This window comes from Xiphophorus maculatus, chromosome 2 (genome assembly GCF_002775205.1).
Source record: "Xiphophorus maculatus strain JP 163 A chromosome 2, X_maculatus-5.0-male, whole genome shotgun sequence".
Lineage (NCBI taxonomy): Eukaryota > Metazoa > Chordata > Actinopteri > Cyprinodontiformes > Poeciliidae > Xiphophorus > Xiphophorus maculatus.
Window position 1 is genome coordinate 4,417,903 of NC_036444.1, and position 23,600 is coordinate 4,441,502.

At 39.7% G+C, this 23,600-nt stretch overlaps 1 protein-coding gene across 1 annotated transcript in view; it reads left to right on the forward strand.

Moving 5' to 3' along the window:
- The window catches only part of lonp2 (lon peptidase 2, peroxisomal), a 33,677-nt gene extending 12,446 nt beyond the window's left edge, over positions 1 to 21,231 (forward strand). Inside the window, exons 4-17 of the mRNA XM_014471977.2 lie at positions 5,348 to 5,479; positions 5,614 to 5,736; positions 6,510 to 6,673; positions 7,961 to 8,055; positions 10,823 to 10,941; positions 12,971 to 13,110; positions 16,048 to 16,189; positions 16,277 to 16,427; positions 17,365 to 17,491; positions 17,815 to 17,948; positions 18,564 to 18,649; positions 18,741 to 18,948; positions 19,736 to 19,926; positions 20,528 to 21,231. Coding sequence (XP_014327463.1) covers positions 5,348 to 5,479; positions 5,614 to 5,736; positions 6,510 to 6,673; positions 7,961 to 8,055; positions 10,823 to 10,941; positions 12,971 to 13,110; positions 16,048 to 16,189; positions 16,277 to 16,427; positions 17,365 to 17,491; positions 17,815 to 17,948; positions 18,564 to 18,649; positions 18,741 to 18,948; positions 19,736 to 19,926; positions 20,528 to 20,758 — 2,043 coding nt within the window. The 3' untranslated portion in view covers positions 20,759 to 21,231. The remainder of the gene's footprint in view (positions 1 to 5,347; positions 5,480 to 5,613; positions 5,737 to 6,509; positions 6,674 to 7,960; positions 8,056 to 10,822; positions 10,942 to 12,970; positions 13,111 to 16,047; positions 16,190 to 16,276; positions 16,428 to 17,364; positions 17,492 to 17,814; positions 17,949 to 18,563; positions 18,650 to 18,740; positions 18,949 to 19,735; positions 19,927 to 20,527) is intronic.
- The last annotated feature ends 2,369 nt before the right edge of the window (positions 21,232 to 23,600 follow it).

The following is a 23,600-nucleotide window of genomic DNA, read 5'->3' on the forward strand; positions in this document are numbered from 1 at the left end:
AGTTTGCTTAAAGGAACCACTATTACTGCAGAATTAGGCACCCAGTCTCAACAATAGTTAGTTAACCCTAGAAAAGACATCATCTGTGTTTTGGGGGTTTTTTTTTTTTTAGTTTATTTAAAACAGAGTTACATGCGGGGAGGTCCACGTTCTATATACCAGAATCGTGGACGCTGCTCCATCTTCCCCTACATTTGGATTTGCTAACTGTATCATAGGATAAAGATTAGTCGTGTGTGGCTGACTATTTGCCTCTTCTGAAGGGCAACATGGGGGAGGGAGAAAAGCCCAGTGGGAGCTGCAATTCCCTGCACCAAAGTTTCTCCCCAGTTCTTAGACCACTTAAAGTTTGCTTTTCGTATTATTTGTTTCTCCCCTTCTGTTTTGTTATTTTGGTATTTGGTAACTTCAGCTACTTCCCCTCCCCCTCCTGCTGCTCGACTGCCTGTTAACCGCTATGTGCCCATCAGTGGTTGGAATCAAAACTAATCCTAGCTACATAAGGCCATCCCTGCATAAAAAGTGTTATTTCTGGTCTTACACTGTCCATAGATAATAAATCCTGTAGATTTAAATTGGACTTCTTCACTCTCTAAACTTTCTGATTCTAGTCATGCTGACTGATCTATGTATTTTTTCTGGGCAATGTCTGGCTATGTGTCCTTCCTTCCCACAACACCAACATCCTAAATAATTTTGTTTGAAATTATTTTGTCTGTAATTATTTTGTCTGTAGTTCCCTCTTCCCATTCTCCCTCTCTGTCCTCTGGGGTTCTGACCTCTACCCCTAAATCTTCCTCTTCCTCTCCTGTCGTGATATAATATTTGCTCCTCATCTGGGAAAAAGGCTCCTGAAACCTTTGTCTGTTCTTTTGAGACCTTTTCTACGTGTATAGCGTGGTTAATGCATCCATCTAAAATCCCAGTTTTCAATCCTACGTAATGTTGATGTATTCTCAGGCTGTATTCATCAAACGATTCTTCCTCCTCTTCTCTTTTTTGTGCTAATTCCAACCAAAATTTTACATCCTCATACCCTTCTTTGCGCATTTTCTTTGGGTTTGACTTTGTTTTTTGCTTTATTTCATCCTGCAGTACTGTTAGTTTCTGTGAGTTTAGACGGCCGTCAAAGTTATAGTTTGTTATCCATTTATCTAAATGTTTTATTTTATGCGGATCCTGATTTTCAACATATTTCCAGTCATTTGATTTTAAACTGGCTGTCGGCTTAATTTTACTTAGACTCTTCCCCATTTTTTTTTGTTTTTTTTACAATTTAGCCCAGTTTGTCCGACTCATAGGGAATCCTATAAACTGGAGATCTTTTCAGTAGGCCAGCAATTAAAAATACCTGTAGTGGTAACCCCCGCTTCAACTCTTTCGAGTGGGGGGTTCTTACCTCTGCATCCAAGACAGGTTTGCTGGTTACAACCCTACTGTTTTTATATGAGATAAAACACCAAGCGGTATTTATATCTCCAATCACACTCACAATCACACGTGTTGTTGCTGCGGAATTTAAGCTCCTGCTCAGCCGGACTCCGCCATCCGTTCCAATTACAATTTTAATGCCTGATTTAAATATTTTTATTATTGATTAAAGTTTATTATTATATATCGAATTGAGGAAATTTTATTATTTTAATTTTTTATCGGCTAATTGATTAAATTTTATTATTTTTATTTTTTATCTTCCAATTTATTAAATTTTACTGCAGGTTAATACTAGGCTCCGTGCGCCTTTTCCACGAAATTTTTACGTAAGGACTTCGGACGCCCTTCACGGATTCAGTTTTATTTTTTACCTGTTAGAGTCTAGAATGTCCAGGGTTTTCTTATTCGCGCAATGACCCGCAGTCATTCGCCACACTTTTAAACAAGAATCTACTCACCCTCTCCTGTCTTCCCGTCAGAGCCGTCAACCGTAAGATCCCAGCAGGCAGGCAGAGCGCCAGCCCTTGAACAGGTTCTGATAAGCTTCCACTAGGAAACTTGCCGTGCGCACGGTCTTTACTGGGGTCCACCATGCCCGCTGGAATCCTTCCGGTATTTTGGCATCCGGCTGCGAAGGACCAAATAATGTCAGGTCTAAATACCTATTAGAGACAATTAAACAAATACAGGAAAGACAAGAGAGTTAGATTCTTTTATACTCGCGAGGAGAGCAGACAGAGAGATGTTTCCAGTTACAAATCTCCACCTACTCTGGAAACACATCTCCCGCTCCCTCTATTTTATTGATCTTTAGGAACCTGCCACAAGGGGCGCTGCAACCCTATGGGGTGGGGTCAAAGCATTCATCACATGGTTGCAGCGCTAAATAACATTCACTTCTAGACACATGTTATCTATACTCTAAATCTTTCTTGCTCCAGGCCCGGTGTGAAACAAGACACATTGCATAGCTTCAAAGCAACGGCTTTGTATCACAAAGCAGCACAGAGCAGAGTTTATTGTCAGGCCTGTAAAACTCTGCTGGGAGCAATTAACACCTCTGTCTTGTAGGAAGTCCTGCAGGGCAACAGCTGCTGAGAGTAGCTGTCACCCCTATTTCCCAGGGCAGTCTCAGGATAGAATCAAAGTTATTTAACACACAGAAACATTATCTAAATGTAACTACAAGGCTACATGATACAACAAATATTTGATAATTACTAATAATACAATTTATCCAACAGTTGTAATATTTCATGATATAATATTATTATGATGATGTTATAATAATATTATTGTTATTAATAATAAAGTGTTATTAATTTAACATCATGAAGTCGTGTAACCCAGTCGATGTGTGCGATCAGCCAGGATTCTCAGCTCCACTTTGTGTAAAACATAAAGTTTGGAAACATTTCTGGCTGTTGGGATTATTTTTGTTTTTATCGGATGGGAGGGATAATAAATCCGCGGCCAAATTGAGAACACAAGAGCTGAAGTAATTCATCCTTTCGTACAGTTTATATTCCTAGGCTGCTGATTTCTATCCAACTCTGTGATTAGTTCCAGTTTCTTCTCCGACCTCATGTTGTACGCATGCAGTCAGATCGGATCTGGATCATTCCTCCACTTCGCGTCTTCATCTTCCATCTCGCAGATGTCCTTTTGAACAGGCGCACACATATGGATGCACAGTTGGATCTCTTTTTTTTTTCAGGGCACAGCTTTTCCGTCAGAATGAATTAAGTTCTCTGTCGAATTACGTTGTCGTGCGAAGACCTGCGGCCAGCAGATGTGCTGCACTAAATTTTTGAAATCACAAGGCGCCCCGTCCATCTCTGTTCCCACAATTCACGTAAAGATCCGCTCTGACTATCTGCAGGTAAAAGAAAATGGAGATTACCGCTGAAATGTTGAATTTTATCAGCGTGGAATGAAACAGACAGAATCTGTCTTCTCCAGTTTATAAACGGCTGCAGGTTTCTGATGACTACAAGTTCTGATGGATTTGATCGATAATCCGTTTAACCCCGTCAGGAATGACGGGTTGAAAACTTGCGTGGATAAAACTCTGGTTTTAACGTTTTCTGTCTTCAGGCTTGTGGTTCACGTTTGAAATGAGGTAAACCTGCAGAGCCGTGCTGAGAAGGAAACGTTCCTGCTGTCCGATCCAAAAGTTTTAAATTTCTCCTTTTTGTCCTGTGATCCCAACTGACCTGGTCCGGATCTGAAGTTCTCCAGCCTTACTGCCGGACTGTCAGAGTTTACCTTTGGATTTTACAATAATTTGATTCATTTCAGCCCAATCAGTTATCAGGGTTTCCATACAAAATGTTTGGAATTAGCTTTAAGTGTTACCAGTTGGATCAGAGAACAGAAACATAATGAGATATTTTGTTCATCCATCCATTGACCCTCCAATGATTTGATATTTAAAGCCAGATGACTACTAAGTTCATTGCAAACCAAAGTAGTCATAAGTGACCTATTAGACTTAAAGCATAAAAATGTTCATGACGGATTTTGACAGACTCATTCTCAGATTTTGAGTTTTCACCTACAATGATCTTAGTTCAGAATGAGCTGTATTAGGATGTCTTGTCACTTTAAATCCCAATCAGCCGCTGTTGGCCACACCCCCTAATTCAACGCTTACACGCAGACGTGAAAATTCAGTTGCACAATTACACAACAGTACATTTTTGAAAAGCAGAAGTGGAGCCTCCTACACAATCAACAAGAATGCAGCAAGTGGTTTCTGAACCACTTGCTGCATTCAAGTCAACAAGAAAACACTTGTCTTTTCCAGCAGCCATTGTACAACAAATACAATGGTAAAATCAGCTGACCAAACATGCTGGGGTTGACTGAGGTTGCTAGGTTACGGGCGGAACTCTTCTGAGGTTGCTGGGTAACGGGGCAGTGCCTGCTGATTTGTAACATTACTTTCCGGAGGTTTTTGAAACGGCATATAAACATAAACATATTGCCAAAAAATGGTTTTTTAAAGCTGTTTTTAGAAGCAGTTGAACCCAAAGGGAAGAACGAAAATGTGCAAAAATCTGTTTTGACACTTGGAAATTTGTCAAGTGGAAATTACCACAAAAAACATTTTTTTAAATGAATATTTTTTTCTTCTTGCTTAACAATAAACACTTTGTATTTTATTGAAAATGAGAAAGTTGAGTATTTGTTTTTTGTTTTTTTTAACTGGCAGTACTATTAACATTTTAGAGTCCCGACTTAAATCTGATTGAGAATCCGGGGAGGGAAATAAAGATTATGCTTCCAGAGTTGGGCTTCTTCACCAAAGATCAAGTGGAAACATGAAAAAAATTTGCTCTGTAATTATTAAAAGGACATGCTGGTTTGTTTCTTAAAATGAAACCTCTCCTGATTGTTGCATAAAGATGATTTAAACTCTAAATCTGGCAGGGGTATCAATCATTTGGGGTTCCGCTTTTATGGCACAATGTAGCAGATTATTAAAGTATGTGAATAAAAATGGTTGTAAACTCCAGAGATTATTTCTAAAAAGCTGCTGGCTGAAAACTTGGCACGCCGTGTTGTACAGACGGAAATATTACTGTGTTATTTGACCAGACATCGTTCAGGTTTCTGAGTAATTCAGCTCTTTGACTAATCGTATCACTCCAAAGCCTCGTCCTGCAACTTCTCTCCCAACCAGTTTCATCGGATCAGCTCCGTGTAAATCCACCGAGGATGTCGGCGCTGCTTCCATTCTCCCCAGTGGAAATATTGGAGCGTGATGAAAGCGAGCTGTAGTTTCAAAATGGCTTATCGTAGCAACGCACAGTTGATGGAATACAACAAGAAAAGTTTACTTAGATGTGGAAACATGCTTTAATTGTTTCAATCAGATCCAAATGCTTCTCCGTGTGTGTGTGTGCAGTTATTAGGAATGTTGGACATGTCGGTCCCGGTGGTGGCCAAGTTCAGGCGCCTGTTGGACAGTCTGCCCAGGGAAACGCTGCCGGATGTGGTTGCCTCGATGATCCGCACCTCCAACAAGGAGAAACTCCAGGTGGGACCTCAGGTTACAGGAAAGCTTGAATGCGACAGCCTAGGAAAAAGCTGACACTTTGATATAACTGCATGACAAGTACAAACCATTTGGCTGAATTGGTAGAAATGTCCGTCTGTTTGTGGTTCATTAAGGTGCTGGATGCAGTCAGCCTGGAGGAGCGCTTCAGGAAGGCTTTGCCCATGCTGTCCAGGCAGATCGAGGGACTGAAGCTGCTGCAGAAATCCAGGAAAATGAGTCCTGACACTGACAAGAGGGTAACGCGGGTTTTCCATATACGCTTGTAAAAGTTTTCATGCATCGTTAACATTTTTGTCTCAAAGCTCAGGATTTTATGTGACAGAACAGCACAAACTAGCACTTCGTTCTAATGTCACCTAAATGTGGACAGGGTAATCTCAAAACAGAGTAATTTTATCTTAGCGTAAATACAGATGTAATGTGTATATCTCAGAGGTCAAAGTTCAAAGTGTTTCATTTGGATTTTATTTGGTAGACACAAGAAGGTGCATAATTATAAAGTGGAAAATTATCATCCTAAGAGCCAAAAAGGAGGCAACTGGTTCCAAAAACATAGTTGGAATAACAAGCATGGTTTAGTCAGAGCGATCTCACTGAAAGGGCCATACAGGTCTCAAATAATTAAGGTCTATTAAGGTCATGAAGGTGAGAAAAGGGGCTGTTAAGGTCACAAAAAGGGCAGTTCAGGTCAGGAATAGGGCCATTAAGGACACTAAAGGAGCTATGAAGGTGTCAAATAGCATACATTTTCTATGCATTTTCCAAATGAAAATCTGAAATGTTTATTCCCCTCCTCTGAGTTGATGCTTTGGGGCCAATGTTTCCGTGAGATCCTTCTTCCACATTCTTGATATGCAACAATTGCTTTTTTTTTCCCCTGCCAGATTGGTGGAGCTCACAGCCAAACTATGAAAAAGTAAAATGAGTGGGAATATTTCTGCAATGCGCGTGTTTCCGAGTGGAACCACCAATCAGTGTGAATAAAACCAAACCTTTGTCACCTGCTCAGGTGTTATCGGTGCGTAAAGGCGGAGTGTTCCCAGGGCGACAGTTCAATCTGGACGAGGATGATGAGGGCGAGGATGGCGACGACATGGCGGCTCTGGAGAGGAAGATCCAGGGAGCCAGCATGCCCGAAGCGGCACTCAGAGTTTGTCTGAAAGAACTAAAAAGGTAAAAACAAAACGTTTCAGTTACAGCAGTTGTTTTCTCCCTGGAAGAGCATCTTCCACCATCGTTTATTTATCCCATCAACACAAATGTAGGACTTTTTAAAACCAATTATCAATAACATTTAAAACCTGAAATCTACAAAAAATGCATATTTTATATCAGGGGTGTCAAACTCATTTTCATTTTGGGCCAAATCAAGATCATGAATGCTTTTAAAGGGACGGTTGTGCCAGCATGTATTGATGAAACCTGTTCACAAACTGTTATAGTATTAATGATTTCTTAAACTTAAGTAATATAATTGAACATCTTTTCAGTCCCTCCAGGATTTTGTGATTCTTTGCAATAAAAATCAAACTGTTTGTGGCACTAATTTGGAAATACTTGCGATAATTTGAGCTGATTTATGACGGTAAATTCCACTTTTTGTTACTTGCTGTACAGATCATGGACTATAATCTGACATCAACTAAGTCTGAGGCAGCTGTTTAGTACAAGCTAGAAAGTTTTTGACAATTTTTGAGAAAAATCAACAGAAATGGAGAAGCAGCATTCGGCTTCTAGGCACCACAAATCTGGAACAAACTTCCTGAAAACTGCAAAACAGCTGAAACACGGAGTTCCTTTAAATCTGGACTAAAAGCATATCTGTTTAGAGTTTATTTGACGTATAATAAATGTAACATTGACCAACATTTGATGTGTAACAATGGAACTTGACAAAACATAGTGTTTACTGTTTTTCTCAATAGTTGACTTTGTATTTTTGTGTTTTTATAATATAAAGCACTTTGAAGTGGCTTGTTGCTGAAATGTGCTACATAAATAAACATGATTGATTGACTGAGCCAGTACTTAAGACGAATGTCGTCTTGCCAAAAGGTGAGAATATACACCTTACCTGTGGTATACGTATAACAGCTAACTAGCTAGCCTGGATACATTAGCAGCTAGTTAGCGGTAGCCACAAAAGTCTCGAGTCGCAGAACGTAATGAAGATGTTTCTGGGTGATTCAAACATTTGCCTGACAGAAAAGTCCAGTGATAAAAAAATACATAGAATATACAAGATTAAATTATCATGCCACACAAAATTTAAGAGCTATGGTTGACATATTAAAGCTAACTTCTATTTTTGATGACTTTTTAAGGATGTGTGGACACGGTGTATTGACTGTGGAAAGCGTCCCTCATCAGTGATGCGTTGTTGAGATGTGTTTTATTCTTTTTTTTCCTTTCCGCTAACCTGGTAACGGGTCAGATCTGATGGTGTTTGTGTGTTTTCAGGTTGAAGAAGATGCCTCAGTCCATGCCTGAGTATGCGCTGACCAGAAACTACTTGGAGCTGATGGTGGAGCTGCCGTGGAGCAAAAGCACCAAAGGTGGACAGAGTTTGGCCCTTTTGTTTCAGTTAGCTGGTCATTATTTATTTATTTCTGTCTTACTTTTTATTTCCTCAAAAAAACGCAGAGAGGACATTAACATGTAGCGACGTTTTAGCTAACAAGGGGATTGCAAAAAAAGGAGTTTTGCAAAAAAAAAAAAAAAGTAACATTTTCTTATTTATTTCAAATAAAAATGGATTTACTTGTTTTGGTATATTTCTTTTAGCGTTTAACAAATGTTTCCATCTGTAGACTCACAGAAAATGTATATTTTTTTATTTTGTAAATAGCCTTTTACAGAATAAATGGCTATTTATTCTGTAAATATATAACTATTTATATATTTGGTTATACATAAATGGTACATATAATCATTTATATATAACAGTTTTATTATTATAGACCTTATCAGTCACTTCATGTACTGTTCATTTTTTCATTATTGTTTTCTTCCCTGATGCCAAAACAATTTTTTCACAGATATCCATCTATTCCTTTAAATTATGGAGATGCATTATTTTAAGATCAGGAGCAATGGGAGTTTTGAAAATTAGTTGCACGGTTAGCTGGTTATTCATTTTATGCATATTTTCATTTGCATCAAACAGATTTCTTTATTTTCTAAGAGGTCCGATTTGCTGATTCTGTTGCATTTTTCTAAGGACACATAAAAGACAAGAATTTAACAAATTCTCCCTATTCAAGTAGAGAATCATTTGTATGTAAATTTAATGAACCTGCATCAACAGGCATTAAGTCTGTCGATGCGTTTACAGACCGAAAATTGTAGGTTGTGATGCAATTAACAGAATAGTGCAACTTTTAATTGCAAAGGCAATAATAAGCGGTAATACCATAGTGTGTCATTAAGTGGAAATCAGTGTGTTTGGCTCTAAGTGTCAGTATTATCTTCTCTTAGTCAAATGGAGCCAATTCTCTGATGCTGGAAAACTTTTCTCAAGTGCAAAGATAGATGGATAACAGATTATTCCCAGTTTGTGTGCCAGGAATGTTAAATGAATGACTCAGATAGCGTATATAATCATTTAAAAGTAATCAGCTCCGTCCGAACAGTCAAATGTCACGATTCGTGTGAAAAGCCCGTTTTTTTTCCTGGAGGCCTCCTGGTCTTGATGCAGCGACAGAGCTGGCCATCCGCCAGCGAACATGTTGGAGCATTTATCATCTGAGGAGATAAACACCATATCTCCCGGAGGCGTGTGGGGAAAGCAAAGTTACAGCTCCAATCAGGACAACCTTGGAAAATACGAATAAGAATAGACGCTCCCACATGTATGTATGCATGAGCGGTTTCACTCGAGGCATCTGTTGGCGGGTTGTGGTCAGGAGGATCAGCATCCCAGGGCTTTTGTTGCAAGAAACGGAGCAAAGAGGAAAAAAGCATCCATCCAGGATGCAGCCGGTCCCTGCAGCAGTCGGGGGTTTTATCCGGCCACCAGTGCAGGACAGTGCAGGACAGTTTTGTTCGGTGTCCAACTCACTTCCCAGTAAGCCCATAACTAAGGAGCTGCATCTCTTCTTCCATTGGCAGTGCATGTTTTTATCCCAACATGCAGCCAGACCAAAAAAGAAATAGTTCAGAACGGACAGAATAACTGACATAACACTGTCATAAACATGAAGGAGTCTTCACGAATATTTAGGACTGTTGTCATGGAGAGTTACTCGATAAATAACTACACCTTTAAAGCAAAGATGACACTCTTAATGGACTTTTAATGCAAGTTTTGATGGAACTTTGCATTAAAAGTGTCATTATTTATCCAATGACATTTCATGAGTCGTAAACATTTATGAACTGCTTCATGTTCAAACACATGCTATGTCATCTCACCCTTCACATAAACAGTTACTATTTGTTTTCAAATACAAATTGTACAACAATATAGTTGAAATATTACGAGAATATAGTCAAAATATTAGGAGAATAAAGTTGTAATTTTATGAGAACGTCAACATGAATAATAATAAAAGCCTAAAATGAGAACTGTTGGGGGATCTTGTGAAATTAAACGTTGATGTTGGTTTTACAGAGAAGGAAATCCTGAATCTTTTTAACACACCAGCTTCAAATTATTATCAGTAGCCAAACTTTGAAACAATTGAGCAAATAACAGTTTGTTAAAAAAAAAACACACACACACACCGACTGAGCTGGTCACATCACTACAACGGCGCTTCAGAGACATTATAGATAGAAAAAAGGAGTGAATTTATACTTTAAAACTCAAACAAAAATTGAAAAAGGAAATTTCAAATTTTGAAATGTCAAAAATTTTGCTTGGAAAAAAACGAAAGAGAAATTATTTTTACTCAGAAATTTTCTAGAAAAACATGAACATTTCTGAGTTTCAAAATTTCAAAAATTACTGAGTAATCTCAAAATTTCTGGGGGTTTTCTAGCAAGTCTTCAACTTTTAGAGCTCAGAAATTTCAACTTTTTTTCTAGATGCTTTTCTAGATGAACAGAGATGTGTTCAGTCCAATTCAATGTCCAAAAGAATAGAAGCTGTAAAACACGCTCGTCAAACAAGATGGCGGCTGTGTGACATCACTCTGAACTGTGGAGATCCAAGGAGCGCATTGGTGAAAAAAATCCTGATTTTACAAAAATGAAATCTTCAAAAGCCAAAAAAATCAATTTATCGTCTGGCTTTAGGTGGAAGAATAACTTTATCCTACAGACGTAGATTCTTTAAATCTGATCTAACTTCACTGTTTTTTCTGTTTTCAACGTGTACAGACTGCCTGGACATCCGAGCCGCTCGGACGCTGCTGGACAACGACCACTACGCCATGGACAAGCTGAAGAGGCGTGTGCTGGAGTACCTCGCCGTCAGACAGCTGAAGACCTCACTGAAGGTGATTTAACCCGATCTAAGCCTTCACAGTCCGTCCCACTGCAAACCGAGAGGAAGGGTTGATCCAGAGTTCAAGATTCAGATATAATATGAATAGATAATACATCTGATGGAATATTCAATACTCAAAGGCTCTGGCTGCTTAACCTTTCATGACCAGCTAAGAAATGTTGGTGGAATCGACTAACTCACTCACTCTTTGGTTACCTAGCAACTCACTCATTCTTTGGTTACCTAGTAACAACCAAGTGAGTAACTTGTACAGCATTAGTTTCAGGTTTCACCACTGTGCCTCAGGCCTGTTAAAAAAAAAAAACAATGCCACAGAGTGAAAATTGTGGATAAAACAGGAAAGTTACGCCACCAGTTTGGCAATATGTCACACATTTAAAACAAAAAAAGCAAATCAATAATTATCCATATCGACTGATATGAAATGTTTATGTTGCGATAAGTTTTTCAGCCATATCTTCCAGTCCTAATCCCAACAGAGAAAGCTTAGATTGAAATAACATTTAAATATCATCAGACTAAAGAACTGAATACTGATGTGTGAGCAAATTAAAAGATCTTGTTTGATATCAGAAAAATATTCAACTAAAATGCAAAGAGGTTCAAGGTAGCGGCTAGCTACTGATCCAATAAAGTGTGCGCTAGTTTCCTTCTCTTAGCCTTGATAGAAATGAAAGCTTACTTCATGATGAATGTAGGAAAAAAGTATCTACTGAGTAATATAAAAACCAGAGAGTCTGATTTTTTTATTTTTTGGGGGGGTTGCTATGGTGATTCACTTCTTTGCTGGGGGAGCAGAAAAGGCGGGAAAAAGACAAGAGCTTAAACAAAAACTCTGTGTGTAAAAAGCTAAAAGTGATATCAAAACAGATCTTGAACCACAAATGTCAGAACCTTCTGGTGGCCACTTGTTACCGTTTTTATGTCTCTACGTTGTTTTATTTAGGAGATATGAGGGATTTAAAAAACTTGTTTGCTTCCAGGTTAGCATGAAAAGTTCAGGGCTTGAAATCTAATTGGAGTGAATGAGAGGTTGGGTGTTCGTTCGCTGCACTCAGGGCTCATTTAGTAGAAAACTGTAAGTCCTGCAGCAATGGGAGACACATTGGGTGAAAGTAGAGAAGAATACCTACGATTTGATGTATAAACGGTAAAATAACTTTAAAAGTTTCTGAAAGCTTGACTGGGTCAAATGTGACATCATCACTCTTAGCTGAACTTTCTGTGGGAAAATCGTAAAAAAACCAATAAAAGTCATGAAACTTCAGGTGTGATTGTGTAAGACCAGTAAAAGGTATCGAAATACCAGTTCAGTCAGGTAATGTCCAACCATCTGTGATGTGTTTAAACTTTAAATCTGTTTTCTGCTGGACTGTATGGCAGAGCTGTGTCCATTTTTGCACATTTTGAAAAGATTTCTTGATTTATTACAACGGTGTATTAGGGCAATTATAGATTTTAAAGTAAAGAGTAAATTTCTGCCAAAGAACTCAAACATTTTGAGATTAATCTCAGAAATTTTCTTTAAAAAAAAAAAAACTTGAAAATTTCTGAGTTTGAAAATATTTGAAAGAAACTTTTTTGGAGATGATATAGTTTCAGAAATATTTTTGGGGGAAAAAAACAAAGTCGAACATTTGCAAGAAAAAACTGAAGTTTTCAGATGAATTTTGTACTAAAAAAACATGAAAATTTCTGAGTTTCAAGTCGAAAATCTTCAACCTTTGAAAATCTGACATTTCTGAGATGAATCTCAAAATTTCAGAGTAAATTGGTGAAATTTATACCTTATTTTTCTGTCTAATACTTCAACATAAATCATAGCTTCCACAATTTCCAGTTGATGTTATTTGCTTCATACAGTATGAGTTCTCCTAACGCACTCAGAGGAGTGATAATAAAACTGAGGAGTAATGTGAAAAAAACTGGCACTGAATAGTTTTAATAAAGCACACTGGCTTCCTCTTTATCCTACTTGTTAAGAACATCCTCCCATGTTTTCCTGGATGTTTCCACAGGGCCCCATCTTGTGTTTCGTTGGACCTCCAGGGGTCGGAAAGACGAGCGTGGGACGCTCCATCGCACGGACTCTTGGCAGGGAGTTTCATCGGATCGCTTTGGGTGGCGTCTGCGACCAGTCGGACATCAGAGGACACAGGTACGAGCCAAAAGGATCAGATTTACAAGGCCGCAGCTCGGCGACCCTTAGCAACCCGACTGTGACTTGAAGCTTCTCTGAAAATGTTGAATTTATGAGTATTGATCTTTAATCCTACCCAGAATGTAACATCACTGCAGTGTTTCAGGACAGATAAATTGCTGACATTATCAATCACTTTGACGCAGAGGGTTTCAACAGAAAAGGTTTCGCTTTTATCCTGAGTTTTTCCCACAAGTGCACCTGCTGAGGAGGAGCGAGCAGACCAACTTTTGTCTACTTGAGTCATTTTCAGTCATCGGATCACAAATCACGTAGAGCTGCATGGACCCTGCATCACCTGCGTTTGATTTTAGTCTGATAAAGAGATGAGCCATTCCAGGAGCGATCACGATCCCAACAGAACCTCCACTGTCAGGCCTGCTTGGCTCGGTCCGACCCGCTTTTCTCATGACACCATCAGAAACAGCGATGTCGAAATCACTCAAAGCCATTTGACTCCGATGCTCATAAATATCGATTACATAAGCTGCTGCTCCCCATCCAACACTAAAGAAGGCCCACATGCAGAACAACTAATGGGTTTTCTTTTACCATAAATAATCAGGGCGGTTCTGGTTCTGGTTCTGGCTGCGACAAACATCAATGACGTGAGAGTTCATGGAAAAGCAGCAGTAATCCTGACAGCGATGATGGAAAGCTGATGGATAGCAGGGATGAAAGCACGAGGACACCTACTGGACAAGATGGAGAACGACAGGATAAACATCATCGTGCCGGCTTTATTCTCTGAAACATCAGATTACAAGAACGTTTGCATCAAAACAAAATAAAAATGATCTGATCCTCCCGCTTAAACATTTAATTTGAAAGAAATCATACCAAGGAAAGTGAGTCCATCCTTTCGGGTCCCACAGGATTCAGGAGGGATTTTTTTATAAAGTCCTTTAGATTCAAACTGTGCAGCTTTCTAATAAAGTTCAATCTAAAGTTTGATTGACAGCCTAAATTTGGAAAACTTAACAGTTGAAACCAGATATTTTAATACACCTAATAAAAAGACACAAACATTTTTTTCTCACCGTCTGACCTTAAATCAGATTAAACTTTTCTTGTTTTAGGTCAGTTAGAATCACCAAAACTATTTCTGTTTACTAAACACCAGAAACATTAGTGAGAACATTCTTTAGAGATTTTGTTATGAAGTGTCTGAGCATTTAATTTGAGCAGGAAGGTCACTTACCTTAACAAGATTTGTTTGGATTGTTTCTATATAAAGAATATTTGCTATTACTAATTTCTCAATGATTTATTGATCTGCGTTATTGAAATAAAAGTTAGCATATATTTTTTACTTAAAATTACATCATTGAAATTGAGAGATTTTTTGTTACGTTAGACATTTGAAAACATAAAATTTTGTTATATTTTATTTTACCTAGTCCTTGCTGTAGAATGTAGAATATAGTTACAAAATATTATTAATAATGATAATAATAAATTATTTGATGCATTAGTGAGTTGAAACTGTCTTCTTTAGTTAATATGTATTGTTTTAATTTCCAAAGTATGGTGCTGAAAAAGTTTGAAAACTTGCCTTGAAAATGCTTGAAAGTGCTTGAATTTTAATGTGGGAAACATGTGCGAACCTGTGAGCGTCTCTGCAAAAGAAAGAAGTTTTGTCCGTTCAGGTGTGTGCTAACACAACGCCAAAGACAAAAACATCAGCTGTGACCTTAGAGAAGTGACTGCAGCTGCTCATCAATCCGGAGAAAGGTCAAAAGGCCATTTCCAAACTATTCAAACTCCTTCATTCCACAGAGAAAAAGATTATTAATAAATGGAAAACATTTAAATCCAGGATGTTCCCAGCTGAGCAGATGTTCAGATTGTGCAGCTTGGAGAAAAACCCCAAGAGCTCCATCTCATTGCAACATTTGTTACATTTTCAGCTGTTTGCTTTCAAACAGCACTGTGTCCAACCAACCAAACCCATTGAGGATCCAGTTCCCCTCCTCGCCTGTGGTGGCGCTGCACCAAGAACCACTGAAGGAAACGACAGGAAAACCTCCAAATGTAACCGTTGTTTACATTTCTTCACCAAATGTAAACAAAAATGGTGTGGCTCCAGATTTGATCAGTTGTTTCTAAGAAAGATCACGAGCTGTTTCTCTCGCGTTAGACTCTCGCGTTTGTTTTGGTTGATTTTACCCAGAATGTCCTGCGCTGTAGTCCACTTCCTGCTTCTGGAGCATTCACGTATGCATTCAAACTGCACCAGAGTTCACTTCTACTAAACGGAGACTGAGTTTTGTAGGCGGACCAAAGTTTGTTTTTACGCATTCACATTTCCACAAACAAACCGGACTTTCTAAGAAAAACGGACTGGAGTTTGTCTAAAGCGGGCTAAACTGGACTGATGTGAATGAATCCTCAGAAAAACGACTAAAAGAATATGCAGGAACAAATGACTTTCTGTATGAAGTCCTTGAAATTTCTTGTGCAGTTGCGTAACAAAGTTCAATCTAACGTTCGATTAAAAGTTTCAATTTTGAAAACATTATTTACAGTTGAACCCATATATTAAAAGGTAATAAAAATACATGCACAATTTTTTCTCACTGAAGTAAAATCAGACCAAACTTCTCTTGCTTTAGGTCAGATAGAATTACCAAAATTATTTCTATTTGCTAAATTGCAGAAAACTTTAGCGAGAATATTTTTTAGAGATTTTTTTATAACGTTCTGGGACCAGTCAGTTGTACAAGGTGTAAGAAGACATTCATATGTTCCTGAAAAGTTACTCATGAGTTAGTAAACTTCAATTAAAACTAAGGTATTTGCAATAGAAACTTGACCAAAACTACTTGGTGTTTTTGCAGTGTATGTTGGTGATGAAGGTTTATTTTCAGGGTTTCGGGTCGGTTGTGTCTGCAGGCGGACGTACGTGGGCAGCATGCCCGGCCGGATCATCAACGGCTTGAAGACGGTTGGAGTCAACAACCCGGTCTTCCTCCTGGACGAAGTGGACAAGCTGGGGAAGAGCCTGCAGGGAGACCCCGCCGCCGCCCTCCTGGAGGTCAAACTGCTGCCTGGCCTCGAGTCCTGCTGATGGGTCCAACCTTTAAATTGATCAGCATTTCTTCTTCTGTTTGCTCCTTTCCAGGTCCTGGACCCGGAGCAGAACCACAGCTTCACCGATCATTATCTCAACGTGGCCTTTGACCTCTCCCAGGTGCTCTTCATCGCCACCGCCAACACCACGGCGACCATCCCGCCGGCTCTGCTGGACAGGATGGAGGTGCTCCAGGTTCCAGGTCTGGCTCCTCCTCTCTGAAATAAAATTTATTTAAAGCCTTTTTACAGGTTAATTTATAACATTAGTTAATTGGTGCATTATTATGTATATTATTATTATTATTATTATTATTATTATTATTATTATTATTATTATTATTATTATGTATATTATTATGTATATTATTATATTATATATATTATTAGTAGTAGTAAAAACTGTTTGGCCAAAATCACTTTTTTAGTTTGGAGGAAAAAAAGAGGAAACTTTCCAACTTGAAAACAATGTCCCAACTGTAAAGTATGGTGGTGGCAGTATCATGCTGTAGGATTGTTTACTACAGGAGGAACTGGTAGACAAAAGAATGGTTGGATGATGGTTGGATGGATGTTGTTTGGAAGGATAGTTAGACATATGTTGGTTGGATAGGTGGATGAATGTTGGTTGATTGGATGGGTGAATAGGCGGTTGGTTGGTTGGTTGGTTGGTTGGTTGGTTGGTTGGTTGGTTGGTTGGTTGGTTGGTTGGTTGGTTGGTTGGTTGCTGGGTAGATGTCAGCTGACCGTTGGTTGGCCATTGGTTGGATATTGGATGTCGACTGGATTTCGGTTGAATATTGGTTGGATGTTGAATTTCAGAAGGATGTCAGCTGGATGTTGGATGTCGGTTGGCCGTTAATTTGATGTCGGTTCGTTGGATGTTGGCTGGATGTCAGCTAGATGTTGGTTAGCCATTGGTTGTCTATTGGTAATCAGCGCAACGTTGGTTGGATGTCAGCTGGATGTTGGTTGGATGCTGGCTGTATGACGATTGGCCATCAGCTGGATGTTGGATGTTGGAAGAATATCGGTTGGATGTTTGTTGAATGTTTGTTGGATGTCAGCTGGATGTTGGACGTTGGTCGGCCGCCCTCCCTTAATGTCGGCCATCTTGTTTTCCCGGACCTCGGCCTCCAGGTTACACACAGGAGGAGAAGCTGGAGATCGCTCACCGCCACCTGATCCCAAACCAGCTGGAGCAGCACGGCCTGACGCCTCAGCAGCTGCTCCTCCCTCAGGACTCCACCCAGGACGTCATCAGCAGGTACCGCTGGGCCAACAGAACCGGACCTGGGTCAAACTTCGACCCGCCGCACGGCCTGACCTCAGGGTCAAAGTGCTGGGTTGAAGCCTGGTATCTTTCTGGGGTTATTCCAGATTCTATCTGAATGATCTGGTGTTATTCAGAACCAGAGGATTTTGGTTTTTGTGTTCTGCAGAACCGTCTCGGTTGGAGGCACCTTGAAAGTTTTTCTTCTTCTACTGAATATTTTCTAAGCTGCTGTAGTTTTCCTAAGCAGCGCCACCTGGTGTAGTCGCCGTGTCTTACACTGACGCAGGTTTCGTTTCCTGTCGCCTCTCTGACAGGTACACTCGGGAGGCAGGTGTTCGCTCCCTGGAGAGGAAGATCGGCGCCATCTGTCGAGCCGTGGCCGTCAAGGTCGCTGAAGGTCACAGAGTGAAGGAGGCGACGCCCTCTGGACAGGAACAGCAGCAGGAAGGTTGGATGCTTTGTCTCCACTGGTAGTTTAGGAAACATTTGGTAGTTTAAATTAATTGAATTCAGTCTCATTAGGCTTTTCCCATCACAGTAGAGCTGCCATATTAAAAATTTTATTCAGACAGTAGAACCCGCAAAAGAAAAAACAAATAAATAAAAATTATTCAAAATCAAAAATGCTTTATTGATCGAAAAGGGAAATGACATATTAAATGGATCTTTTGGCCAACGGTTTGTCCAAAACATAACATTCTGTTCTGTGTGAATCTACTTTTTAAGTTGTTGGTCCGATTATCCAATCCATTGGGAGTTCACACATTGTGATTTAGGTTTGTACTTTGACTAGGCCACTCCAAAACATTCGTTTGGTTGTTTTGAGTCATTCAAAGGTGAACTTCCTGGTGTGCTTCAACTGTATGTCCATATGGATGGAACATACGTCCATCTGTCCATCCATTTTTCAACCATCCATCTGTCCATCCAACCATATACATATATACACACGTATATATATATATATATATATATATATATATATATATATATATATATATATATATATATATATATATATATATATATACATCCATCCAAGGTTTTGTTGTGTTTTCATCAGATAAGGCGGCGCCTCCAGAGATGCCCATTGTGATCGATCATGTGGCCCTGAAGGACATTTTGGGGCCGCCGCTGTTCGAAATGGAGGTAAGCAGGACGGCCTCAGGAACCTGCTGGGCCCCTCAGGTACCTGCTGGGCCCCTCAACTTTCCTCTCTCGGCTCTCCGTGTGTCTGCAGGTCTCTGAGCGGCTCACGCTGCCCGGTGTGGCTCTGGGGCTCGCCTGGACGCCGCTCGGCGGGGAGATCATGTTCGTGGAGGCCAGCCGCATGGAGGGCGAAGGTCAGCTGACGCTGACGGGCCAACTGGGCGACGTCATGAAGGAGTCCGCCCATCTGGCCATCAGCTGGCTGCGAGCGAACGCCAGGACCTACCAGCTCACCAACCGTGAGTCCAGGGCAAAGGTCACAGCAGGAAAATATGGCAGAAATCCAATGTTTCACAGCAGTCTGAACGAACTGATTCTGTGATAGAGTATTAGGGTTACAGTGAAAAAAATAAAATATATTAAAGTAAAATGACCAGAATGAAGTCAAAATATGAAAATAAAGTCAATATTTTAAGAATACTCTTAAAATCACAAGAATAAAGTTGACAATACAAGAAAGTCATAATATTATGAGAATAAAGTCATAAGAATAATGAAATTACATGTATTATTCTTGTAATTTTATGAGTTGTAAATAATTTTTTTTTTAATAAAATTGGGACGTAAACAATGTCTGAAAATCATAATTATGAACTTTTGAAATCTGCATCAGATCAAAATCCGTCCATTTTTATTCTTAGCTTTCCATCCAAACAGATTTCTCTGCAGAAGTTTCAGTCCAAGCTCCACTAAAAGCTTTTAGTTGTGATTTATATTCTTTGTTTCTTTGATTTTGATCTTGTTGCCATGCAGTCATCTCTCACTGCTAAATCAAAATAAACGCCGGCAGCCATTGCTACTTCTGCTAAATGAGCGTTTCTGTGTGGCATCATTTCACAAAGGCCTGATTGCGGTCGCATTTAATTAGCAGTACGTAATTAGTAATTAGTAGTAGAACAACCAAGCAAAAAAAATCAGATTTCAGAAAATAAAAAAATAAAAATTCAGAAGAAAAAACATTGGAGTTGCAGTGTGAAGCTAATCGTCTGAGCCGCTCAGTGATTGGATCTGTGTGTGTCTGCCTAGTGGTGGGCGGTCCGGATCCGATGGAGGGGACGGACATTCACCTCCACTTCCCGGCGGGAGCCGTCACCAAGGACGGCCCCTCCGCCGGCGTCACCATGGTAACATGCCTGGCGTCTCTGTTCAGCGGCCGGCTGGTCAGGTCAGACGTGGCGATGACCGGAGAGATCACGCTGAGAGGCCTGGTGCTGCCGGTGAGTCCAGCGTATGGAACCAAAGCAAAGGTTCTGAGGAGGTTCTGGAGGAAGTTCTAGGTTTGGTTTTGGGTTTGGTGCTGCTTGAACAGCTGAATGTTCCGGTTCTACTGAATCAGTCGGGTCCAACTTCCTGGTTCAGCAGCTCTGCAGGGCGGAGCTTCAACACAGAGAAGGTTCACTTCCTGTCCACATCTGGACCTGGATTCAGATCTGAACTGTTTGATCCGTCCATCCATCCATCCATCCATCCATCCGTCCATCCGTTTCAGGACTGTAGTCTGGATGAGCAGCGGTTCTGTTAGCAGTTCCACCAGGGGTTCGAATCCCATAAGAAGCTCCTTCCAGCTCCTTCCAGCAGCTTTTGGTTTCGCTCTCCTGGCTGTGAATGGCTGCAGGAACATGGAACCATAAATTACTGTCTGATTTTTCATCCTCGCTGCTTCCAGTTTCCTCTCCTGCTGCTTTGACTCCTCTTTTCTCCTCTTTCATCCAAAGCTGTAAAGATCTTTTTTTCCAAAACGTCAGGGCAGATCAGCTGTTAAAACAATTCGTCTGGGGTTTGTTTTGTGCAAATTGTCTTGTTTTTTCTTTCCATCAGGTGGGCGGGATCAAGGATAAGGTCTTGGCGGCGCACCGAGCCGGCGTGAAGCGGGTTGTCCTCCCGAAGAGGAACGAGAAAGACCTGGAGGAGCTGCCGGCCAACGTCCAGGCCGACCTGGACTTTGTGATGGCCGGGAACCTGGATGACGTTCTGAACGCCTCCTTCGACGGCGGGTTCCCAGCGAAAGCCAGCACGCGCTCCCACCCTCAGATCAGCAGCAAACTGTGAGGGAAACCAGCAGAGGCGGCCATGTTGGAAACTAATCATATCGATTTATAGATGTAAAATAACTGGAAGCTGCATCTTTGAGTCAAAGCTGCTGTTTTTCCTGAAGACATCTGGATTTATTTTTGATGAATTCAGTTTATTAATATAACAAAGTAGTTGGAATGAACTAAAGTGAAAATTAAATGACTAATTCTAAGCCTTCAATAAACAAAATGTTGAATTACTGAAGGATGGTATTGAATGGTTTAGCAGAACTCGTGTTGGAGAACTCCTGAAAATCTTTCGATTTAGGAACCTTGTAAAAGTCACTTGAAGACCTCTGAGTAATTTAGCATTTCAATTAGATTTTACTAACTTCTGAGCTACGTATACATCGTTTCATTTTAAATTTAAGAAAATGTCTGATTTAGTAATTTTACTTGATGCTGCTTTTACTCCAAGAGGAAATAAAATATTTTTGCTGTCCAAAAGTGCATCGTTGTCCCTTTTTTATTTTTGCGTTTTAAAATGTATACATAATTGAGCTATTGTATATATTTTTTTTAATTCAGTAATTGATATTAATTTCTGAAATTTTCCTGAGAAAAGGGAAATTTCTGAGTTTGAAAAGTTGGAAGGTTGCAAGAAAGAAAGCCAGATTTTAAGATTAATCTCAGAATTTTTTAGAAAAATTATGGCAATAGATTCAAAAGTCAAATTTCAGATTTTTGTTTTAAAAAATCTAAGATAAATAAACCGTTTATTTATCTTGTTTTAGACAGGCTCAGCGTTTTTAATCTTTGTTTTCACCAAGTTCGCCTGAAAACGGTTTGAGGTTTTTAAATGTAGGCTGTTATGCGTGTTGTGGCCACTTGGGGGCAGTGCTCACTTTTGTTTTCCGGGCTGAAACATCAACAACATATACATAGTTTAAATACTTGATCTGTTCTCTTCTGGTTAGCGGAGCGAATTTTAGCTGCATTAAAGATAAATATATCAGAAACCATCGATTTGTTTTTTTTTCCTGGCAGGTTTCAACGGTCAGAACGAGTTCAAGTGTTTGGTATTTATCAGAAACCAAAGAAGAAGAAAAATGAATCTAAAAGATAAAATATTGAATTGTGTCTTGGAACAGATTAGTGGGATTTGTTTTATTTAAATGGATTTGTGTAATAACATTTTAAATGAACAAATTACCTTTTGGCAGGGGCTGTTGTTTCTTCTTCGTTGTACTTGAAACGCGGTTGTGTCCCAACGGGACACTCCCATTATGAAATATAGAGAAATTAGATATAAAATAAACATATAAAACTTGAATGAAGTGAAGAAAAAAAGATCGTGATGTCAAATAGATCAGTTTCGAAGTTCTGACAATGATAATTTGATGTTAAAACAGGAAGTGTTTCTGATCATATATGGCTTCATAAGTTCTCATCAAATTATTACTTCACTCTCCTAATATTGTGACTTATTCTGTCGCAGAGTAAAAGTTAAACAATTTGGCGGCCCTGGCATCACTCTGAACTACGGAAACCCAGGGAGCGCTTTGGTGAAACAAAAAACGATTTCAGGAAAAAAAAAAAGTTGATTTATCAAAAATTTAATCATCAAAAATGTGATAAAATCGATTCATTACTCAGCCTATTTCTTTGTAGCTGCGTAGTTTTAGCGAGTTTAAGTTTGTATCAAGTTGACCCAAATTGTGATGAGAAACTTTGCATCTCTGGTTTCTGCAAATGAAAAACTGTCAAAATGTGCATAATGACTTAAAGCTCTTAAAATCTGTTAGAAAAATTGTGTTGGAAACAAAATTTACTGTTTTCAGACGATTTTTAAAGCTAAAAACAAGAACCATAAACCTCAGAGACGAGAAAAGCCGCAGCGGCAGATATGAAAAAGATAGATTTATTTAATGACGAATAAAAACAGAAAGAAGTCATGGAGCTTCTGGGGAAGAGCAGCAACATTACCGAGACTCCACGAGAAAAACGAGAAGGGATGGGAGGATGGGAGGAGGTGTGATCAACGGATTCCCTCCACGGAGAAGAAAAGAAACAGGAAGTTCACACACAGGAGGACAGACATGAAAACAGCCCAACTCTGGAGAAAAAACTAACTTTTTTATCTTCTTCTTAACTACAAACACTGAAATTTAGCCACAAGTTTTACAACTGGCTTTTTAATTCTTAAAATTCAATACAAAAAAATGAGAATTATGATACTTCTATTTATTTATAACAGCAATGTTTTTAACAGTAGGAAGTCCCCCTCGTTCCAGGTTGGGTGTTGGACACAGGAGGTTTAAAAAAAAAAAAGTTTCCGGATTGGAGTTCGGAAACTAAAAACGTTAAAACAAAAATAAAATAAAAACCTAACGCAAACTGAAATAGAGCTTTCCCCTCGGCTCAATCCGGTCCAGAACCTCCTGAACTTGGATGAATTTTCTGTAATCCAGACTGAGAGTCCCGGTTCCGGTCGGGAACTGCAGCCGTCCGCGTACACAAGGTGGCCGCTCCAGTTGCCGCAGTCGGAATCGGGTCCGTCAGGTAGGAAAGATGGAGGGAGGAAAAGAAAGAAAAGAGAAAAAAAAAAGCTAGCTGGCAGGCTAGCTGCTGACCCGACACGAACATCTGAGACGGACACGGACAGAGAGAGAGAGAGAGAGAAAACAGAAACACCTTCTCACTTTAATCGGGTTTATGACACATGCGCGTGCACGAGTCTCCCACGAGTGTTTAAGATGTCCTCACTACACAGTTACGTCCTTGTTTTTTTAAACGCATCCATCCATCCACTCATCCATCCTTCCATCCGGCACCCCTGGGCCGTCTGCGCTGCCCGAACGCAGTCCAGTTCCATGTCT